This window comes from Tachyglossus aculeatus, chromosome 22, assembly GCF_015852505.1.
Source record: "Tachyglossus aculeatus isolate mTacAcu1 chromosome 22, mTacAcu1.pri, whole genome shotgun sequence".
Lineage (NCBI taxonomy): Eukaryota > Metazoa > Chordata > Mammalia > Monotremata > Tachyglossidae > Tachyglossus > Tachyglossus aculeatus.
In genome coordinates, this window is record NC_052087.1 from 38,101,532 (window position 1) to 38,110,666 (window position 9,135).

The 9,135-nt window shown below is 49.6% G+C and overlaps 1 protein-coding gene across 2 annotated transcripts in view; it reads left to right on the forward strand.

The window, feature by feature from the left end:
• The window catches only part of SLC3A2 (solute carrier family 3 member 2), a 45,361-nt gene extending 42,899 nt beyond the window's left edge, over positions 1 to 2,462 (forward strand). For both annotated transcript variants that reach the window (XM_038764945.1, XM_038764943.1), the window contains exons 9-10: positions 1,796 to 1,867; positions 1,957 to 2,462. In XM_038764945.1, coding sequence (XP_038620873.1) covers positions 1,796 to 1,867; positions 1,957 to 2,307 — 423 coding nt within the window. In that variant the 3' untranslated portion in view covers positions 2,308 to 2,462. The remainder of the gene's footprint in view (positions 1 to 1,795; positions 1,868 to 1,956) is intronic.
• The last annotated feature ends 6,673 nt before the right edge of the window (positions 2,463 to 9,135 follow it).

Below are 9,135 nucleotides of genomic sequence, written 5' to 3' on the forward strand. Positions count from 1 at the left end.
GAGGTCACTGAGTGACAGAGCAGTTAAGTGGCTTGCCCACGTTCATTCATTCATTCAGTCGTATTTATTGAGCGCTTACTGTGTGCAGAGCACTGGACTAAGCACTTGGGAAGTACAAGTTGGCAACGTATAGAGACGGTCCCTACCCAACAGTGGGCTCACAGTCTAGAAGGGGGAGACAGAGAACAAAAAACAAAATAAAATAAATAGGCTAAATATGTACAAATAAAATAGAGTAATAAATAAGTAAAGAGAAGCAGCGTGGCTTAGGGGGAGGAGCCCGGGTTTAGGAGTCAGAGGTCGTGGGTTCTAATCCCCCCTCCGCCACTTATCAGCTGTGTAACTTTGGGGAAGTCACTTAGCTTCTCTTAGCTTCACTTAGCTTCTTCTTTTAGACTGTGAGCCCACTGTTGGGTAGGGACTGTCTCTATATGTTGGCAACTTGTCCTTCCCAAGCGCTTAGTCCAGTGCTCTGCACACAGCGTTCAATAAATACGAGTGATTGATTGATTGATTGTGCCTCAGTTCCCAAATGGGGATGAAGACTGTGAGCCTCAAGTGGGACTCAAGTTCACTCAGTACCTACCCCAGGGCTCAGTGTAGTGCCTGGCACAGAGTAAATGGTTAATCAACCATCAGCCGGTCGTATCTATTGAGCGCTTACTATGTGCGGGGCACTGTACTAAGTGCTTGGGGAAAGTATGGTGTAACTGACCCACAGTCGAGCTTACAGTCGAGAGATTTAACAGATTCCCTGCCCACAGTCGAGCTTACAGTCGAGAGATTTAACAGATACTGTTATACAGGTGAGGAAACTGAGGTTCACCCAGTCGAGAGATTTAACAGATACCATTATAGAGGTGAGGAAACTGAGGTTCACCCAGTCGAGAGATTTAACAGATACCATTATATAGGTGAGGAAACTGCGGTTCACCCAGTCGAGAGATTTAACAAATACCATTATACAGGTGAGGAAACTGCGGTTCACCCAGTCGAGAGATTTAACAAATACCATTATACAGGTGAGGAAACTGAGGTTCACCCAGTCGAGAGATGTAACAAATACCATTATACAGGTGAGGAAACTGTGGTTCACCCAGTCGAGAGATTTAACAGATACCATTATAGAGGTGAGGAAACTGAGGTTCACCCAGTCAAGAGATTTAACAGATACCGTTATAGAGGTGAGGAAACTGAGGTTCACCCAGTCGAGAGATTTAACAGACACCATTATACAGGTGAGGAAACTGAGGTTCACCCAGTCAAGAGATTTAACAGATACCATTATACAGGTGAGGAAACTGAGGTTCACCCAGTCGAGAGATTTAACAGATACCATTATAGAGGTGAGGAAACTGAGGTTCACCCAGTCGAGAGATTTAACAGATACCATTATAGAGGTGAGGAAACTGAGGTTCACCCAGTCGAGAGATGTAACAGATACCATTATACAGGTGAGGAAACTGAGGTTCACCCAGTCGAGAGATGTAACAAATACCATTATACAGGTGAGGAAACTGAGGTTCACCCAGTCGAGAGATTTAACAGATACCATTATAGAGGTGAGGAAACTGAGGTTCACCCAGTCGAGAGATTTAACAAATACCATTATACAGGTGAGGAAACTGAGGTTCACCCAGTCGAGAGATTTAACAGATACCATTATACAGGTGAGGAAACTGAGGTTCACCCACAATGGATAAGTGCCGTGCCCAAGGTGGACCAGGGGAGGAGCCGAGATCAGAACCCGGGGCCCCTTTTGGTGAAGAAGACCTCTGTCTCTTTTTTCCCTCAGCCAGACGATCCCCCCGTAATGCAGTGGGAAGACACTTCAGAAGAGTTGGTGGGTTTCAACATGACGGTCATGGTAAGAGCCGGGTGGGCCGGCCGCAGGGGTGGGCCGCAACGGGGCGGTGGAAGGCCGGGGGCCTGACCTCCCGGGCCTCCCACCTGCAGGGCCAGAGCGGGGCCCCCACCTCCCTCCTCACCCTGTTCCGGCACCTGAGCGACCGGCGGGGGAAGGAGCGGTCGCTGCTGCACGGAGACTTCCAGGTGATCCCGACGGACGGGGGCCCGCAGCTCTTCGCCTACGTGCGACGCTGGGACCAGAACGAGCGCTTCTTGGTGGTGCTGAACCTGGGGGGCACCGCCGTCAAAACGCAGCTGAGGGACCCCTTCCTGCCCTCCGCTGCCACTCTGTCGCTCAGCACGGGGCTCGACCGCCCCGAGGGGACCACCACGTCCCTCGAGTCCCTATCAGTCAACCCGTGGGAAGGGCTGTTGTTCACCTTTCCCTACGTCGGCTAGCCCGCCGGCGGCCCCCGTCCCTACTATTATTACTACTACTACTACTTCTACTACTACCATCTTGTTGGTTTTTTAACTGCCGTAAAATTCACGTGACCGATAAGGGGGAGTGGGCGATGTCCGACCTCCAGAGAATAAAGGTCTCCTAGCAAGCAGGCTGTCCCCGGCCTGGTTTCTTACTACATCCTGCCTCTTCCCCGACTCCATCGGCTCCGTTCCCTGGCTGAGAAGACTGGTATCCCCATGTGGCACCTATCACTCTCCTTCCTGTGGGCCCCAGCCCTGCCTTCATAATAATGATCACCGTATTCGGCAAGCGCTCTGCGCCAAGCGCCGTTTGCAAGGGCCGGGTGGATCAGTCCGTCAATCGTATTGAGCGTTTACTGCGTGCAGAGCGCTGTACCGAGTGCTTAGAAGAGTACAATGTAACAGAATTAGGATACAGGGGCCCTGCACACAGGGAGCTTACAGTCTGGAGGATCGTTTTGGACACAGTCCCTGGCCCACACGGGGCTCACAGAATCGGTTTGGACACAGTCCCTGGCCCACACGGGGCTCACAGGCTAGATAGGAGGGAGTAGGATCTAATCCCAGTTTTAAAGATGAGGAAACTGAGGCACGGAGAATTAAAGCGACTTGTCTGAGGTCACACGGCGGATAATTGGCAGAGCCGGGATTCGAGCCCAGGTCTTTTGGACTCCTAGGCCACGCCGCTTCTCACCCTGCTGTGGCCCGTTCGGCTATTCGGAAGTGACGTTCCCAGTCCAACCCAATTTGCTCGTATCCACCCCAGCGTTTAGTACAGTGCCTGGCACACAGGAAGCACTTAACAAGTACCACAATTATTCTTATTTCCACCACACCCTTGGGACTTTCTTAGCTCCCTCAGGCTGAAGATCCCCCATGTTGAGTGAAATAGCCTTTGCTTATTCCAACTGTAGCATCCGGATGAACTAAGTTATAATTATTGGATAGACTAAATAATAATAATAATGGCATTTATTAAGCACTTACTATGTGCAAAACACTGTTCTAAGCGCTGGGGAGGTTACAAGGTGATCAGGTTGTCCCACGTGGGGCTCACAGTCAACCCCATTTTACAGATGAGGTAACTGAGGCACAGAGAAAAGTGACTTGCCTGAAGTCACAGAGCTGACAAGGGGCGGAGCCGGGATTTGAACCCATGACCTCTGACTCCAAAGCCCGTGCTCTTTCCACTGAGCCACGCTGCTTCTCTAAATTATGAGAGGCAGCATGGCAAAGTGGAAAGAGCGTGGGTCTGGGGGGTCAAAGGACCTGGGTTCTAATCCCAGCTCTGCAACGCGTCTGCCATGTGACCCGAGCAAGTCGCTTCACTCCTCCGTGCCTCGGTTTCCTCATCTGCAAAAATGGGGATTAAGGCTGTGAGCCCCAGGTGGGACAGGGACAGTGTCCAACTTGATTCGCTGCTATCTACTCCAGTGCTTAGCACATAGTGAGCGCTTAACAAGTACCATCATGATGACCACAGTGCCTGGCACATATTAAGTGCTTAACAAATCCCATAAAAAAGAAAACTGGTCCAGATGAGCAGGGTGAGATGATCTCCAGGTGCCGGACCTGAGCTTTACAAACCTCTCCCTGTCCCCTGCAGCCCCTTAACAGTTTTGGGGAATGTCAAAAGGGAGATAAACCAATAGGCCTCTCTTTGGTGTTGAGAAGAGAACCGCAACGAGTACATTTATTCCGTTCCCCTTCTTCGACCTTCCGCAAAGGGACAGGAGAACTGGGGCTTCTCCCCGTTCCTCTGTGGTGCACCACCCCACCATTAAAGAGAAAAGGACTTGGGAGCCGGTGAGAAAAAGAGCCAGGATTTAATCAATCAATTGTATTTATTGAGCGCTTACTGTGTGCAGAGCACTGGACTAAGTGCTTGGGAAGTACAAGTTGGCAACATATAGGGACAGTCCCTACCCAACAGTGGGCTCACAGTCTAAAAGGGGGAGACAGAGAACAAAACCAAACATACTGACAAAATAAAATAAATAGAATAGATATGTACAAGTAAAATAAATAGAGCAATAAATATGTACAAACATATACATATATACAGGTGCTGTGGGGAAGGGAAGGAGGTAAGATGGGGGGATGGAGAGGGGGACGAGGGGGAGAGGAAGGATTTATCAGTCGTATTAATCAATCATCAATCATGTTTATTGAGCGCTTACTGTGTGCAGAGCACTGTACTAAGCGCTTGGGAAGTACAAGTTGGCAACATATAGAGACAGTCCCTACCCAACAGTGGGCTTTGAACCCCTCCTGCCCAAGACATGTCTTGCAGGCCCCAGGTCGAAATCCTTCCTTGGCAGGAGCAAGACCTTGGATTTTGAACCTCCCTGCCAGAGTAGGAGACCCTGGAGCCGGAGGAGATCAGGAGGCTGGGCCTGAAGGGAAGGAAAACATTCCTTGTGGGAGGAGGGGGAGAGGGAGAGGCAGGAAGGGCCAAGAAGAGAAGGGAAGCAGCGTGGTTCAGTGGAAAGAGCCCGGGCTTTGGAGTCAGAGGTCATGGGTTCAAATCCCGGCTCCACCACTTAGCTGTGTGACTTTGGGCAAGTCACTTCTCTGGGCCTCAGTTACCTCATCTGTAAAATGGGGATGAAGACTGGGAGCCCCCCGTGGGGCAACCTGCTCACCTTGTAATAATAATAATGATGGCATTTTATCAAGCGCTATGTGCAAAGCACTGTTCTAAGCGCTGGGGAGATTACAAGGTGATCAGGTTGTCCCATGGGGGGCTCACGGTCTTCATCCCCATTTTACAGATGAGATAACTGAGGCCCAGAGAAGTGAAGTGACTTGCCCAAAGTCATACGGGATATGAACCCGTGACCTCAGACTCCAAAGCCTGGGCCCTTTCCACTGAGCCACGCTGCTTCTCTTGTAACATCTCCAGCGCTTAGAACAGTGCTGTGCACATAGTAAGCGCTTAATAAATGCCGTAGAAAAAGGGAGGGGGCATTCATTCATTCAGTTGTATTTACTGAGCACTTACTGTGCACAGAGCACTGTACTAGGCGCTTGGAAAGTACAATTCGGCCAATGTAGGGACAAAGCAGAAGCTGCTCCCGTCACAGGCCCCAGAACAGCCATTATCCTTTGGGCTTCTGGCCTTTGCCCAAGTTCCTTTCTCCTCCGGGAACTTCCCTCTTTTCCTCCTCCTTCCTCTTTTCCCTTTCTCCCTTAAGTGGGGTCTTGGATGCTTTCATTAGAAGCAGGGAAAACCCGTTCAGGTGAGCACCGATCTGGGAGCCATAGGCCCCGGCCCGGAGTCAGAAGACCTGGGTCCTAATCCGCGCCCCCCTCCCGTGTCTGCTGTGTGACCTTGGGCCAGTCGCTTCACGTCTCTGGGCTTCAGTTACCTCATTGGTAAAGTGGAGATGAAGACTATTCGCTCATTCAGTCGTACTGTGTGCAGAGCACTGTACCAAGCGCTTGGGAAGGACAGATCGGCAACATCTAGAGACGGTCGCTACCCAACAGCGGGCTCACAGTCTAGAAGGGGGAGACAGGCAACAACGCAAAACATGGAGACGGGCGTTTATCAATCAATCAATCAATCAATCGTATTTATTGAGCGCTTACTGTGTGCAGAGCACTGTACTAAGCGCTTGGAAAGTACAAGCTGGCAACATATAGAGACAGTCCCTACCCAACAGTGGGCTCACAGTCTAGAAGGGGGAGACGGAGAACAAAACCAAACATACTAAGAAAATAAAATAAATAGAATAGATAGGTACAAGTAAAATAAATAAATAAATAGAGTAATAAATATGTACAAACATGTATACATATATACAGGTGCAGTGGGGAAGGGAAGGAGGTAAGATGCGGGGGATGGAGAGGGGGACGAGGGGGAGAGGAAGGAAGGGGTTTATTGAGTGCTTACTGTGTGCAGAGCAGCGTGGCTCAGTGGAAAGAGCCCGGGCTTTGGAGTCAGAGGTCACGGGTTCAAATCCCAGCTCCGGCAATTGTCAGCTGTGTGGCTTTGGGCAAGTCACTTCACTTCTCTGGGTCTCAGTTACCTCATCTGTAAAATGGGGATTAAGACTATGAGCCCCCCGTGGGACAACCTGATCACCTTGTAACCTCCCCAGCGCTTAGAACAGTGCTTTGCACATAGTAACCGCTTAATAAATGCCATTATTATTATTACCAAGCGCTTGGAAAGTACAATTCGGCAACAGATAGAGACAATCCCTACCCAACAACTGGCTCACAGTCTAGAAGGGAGCAAGAGAGACTATGAGCCCCATGTTCGTTCAATCCTATCTATCTAGTGCTTACTGTGTGCAGAGCACGGTAGTAGGCACTTGGGAGAGTAGAGAAGCAGCATGGCTCAGTGGAAAGAGCCCGGGCTTTGGAGTCAGAGGTCATGGGTTCAAATCCTGGCTCCACCAATTGTCAGATGTGTGACCTCGGGCAAGTCACATCACTTCTCTGTGCCTCATTTCCCTCAACTGTAAAATGGGGATTAAGACTGTGAGCCCCATGGGACAACCCGATTACCTTGTAACCTCCCCAGCGCTTAGAACAGTGCCTTGCACGTAGTAGGCACTTAATAAATGCCATTATTATTATTATTATGAAAATGGAACAATAAACAGACACATAGTTCCATAAACCCCGGGGGACTATGAGCCCGCACACTTTGCCCCTCTAACGCTAACCTTCTCACTGTACTTAGATCTCGCCTATCTCGCCGCTGACCTCTCGCCCACATCCGGGAACAGCCTCCCTCCTCATGTAATAATGGCATTTATTAAGCGCTTACTATGTGCAAAGCACTGTTCTAAATCTGACAGATAACTGATCTCCCCTGCCTCAAAGACTTATTGAAAGCCCAACTCCTCCAAGAGGCCTTCCCTGACTAAGCCCTCCTTTCCTCTTCTCCCACTCCCTTCTGCAACGCCCTGACTTGCTCCCACTTCTCTGTTGCCTCCGTTCCCTCGTCTGTAAAATGGGGATTGACTGTGAGCCCCCCCATGGGACGCTGATCACCTTGTATCCCCCCAGCGCTTAGAACAGTGCTTTGCACATAGTAAGTGCTTAATAAATGCAATCATTATTATTATTATTCATTCATCCCCCCTCCCAGCCCCACAGCACTTAAGTCCGTATCTGTCATTTTATTTCCATTAATAACAATAATAATGATGATGGCATTTATTAAGCGCTTACTATGTGCAAAGCACTTTTCTAAGCACTGGGGGGTACAGGGTAATCAGGTTGTCCCACGGGGGGCTCGCAGGCTTCATCCCCAGTTTACAGATGAGGGAACTGAGGCCCAGAGAAGTGAAGTGACTTGCCCAAAGTCACCCAGCCGATAAGTGGCAGAGCTGGGATTTGAACCCATGACCTTGGACTCCAAAGCCAGTACTCATTCCACTTTGCCACGCTGCTTCTCTCTGATTACCTCTGGCCTGGAATGCCCTCCCTTCTCAAATCTGACAGACAATTACTCTCTCCCCCTTCAAAGCCTTATTGAAGGTCTTTTTTCCACTGGAACAAAAATTCCACAGTAAATTCCACTGGAAAGGGGCTTGCGAAGCCGCGGCTAGCCGCTCTTTTCACCCTCCCATCGGGCGTGTGGGAGAGGGGACCCCGGCATTTGGGAAGGAGATCCTGGGGCGGGAATACGAAGAAGTTAAGATGGCAAGCCCCTGTGGGACGGGGACTGTGTCCAACCTGATTAGCTCGTAGCCACCCCTGCGCCTAGTACAGTGCCTGGCATTTAGTAAGCGCTCAACAAGTACGACAGCCTCTGCCCATCCGCCAACCTCGCTCTGTTCCTCCCTTCAAGGCCCTACTGAGAGCTCACCTCCTCCAGGAGGCCTTCCCACACTGAGCCCCTTCCTTCCTCTCCCCCTCGTCATCATCAATCGTATTTATTATTGAGCGCTTACTGTGTGCAGAGCACTGTACTAAGTGCTTGGGAAGTACAAGTTGGCAGCATAACATAACATAACATCGTCCCCCTCTCCATCACCCCCGTCTTACCTCCTTCCCTTCCCCACAGCACCTGTATATATGTATATATATGTTTGTACATATTTATTACTCTATTTATTTTACTTGTACATATCTATTCTATTTATTTTATTTTGTTAGTATGTTTGGTTCTGTTCTCTGTTTCCCCCTTTTAGACTGTGAGCCCACTGTTGGGTAGGGACTGTATATGTTGCCAACTTGTACTTCCCAAGCGCTTAGTCCAGTGCTCTGCACACAGTAAGTGCTCAATAAATACGATTGATTGATTGATTGATTGATTGACAGTTATTATTATTAAGTTGCCCGTGAGCGTCGGGGGAATATCCAAAGCATGGTTCGGCAGGTTCCCTTCAAATACTCCTCCCTGTGAGGAAGAAGCAGAAGGACTTCAATATAACTTCTAGACTGTGAGCCCATTGTTGGGTAGGGACCGTCTCTATATGTCACCAACTTGTCCTTCCCAAGCGCTTAGTCCAGTGCTCTGCACACAGTAAGCGCTCAATAAATACGATTGAATGAATGAATGAATGAATGAAGGCCCATCTCCTCCATGAGGCCTTCCCTGACTAAACCCTCCTTTCTTCTTCTCCCACTCCCTTCCGCGTCGCCCTGACTTGCTCCCTTCACTCATCGCCCACTGTAGGGTAGGGACTGTCTCTATATATTGCCAACTTGTACTTCCCAAGCGCTTAGTACAGTGCTCTGCACACAGGAAGCGCTCAATAAATACGATTGATTGATTGATTGATTGATTGATTGCCCCCTCCCAGCCCCACAGTTCTTATGGTCATAGCTGTCATT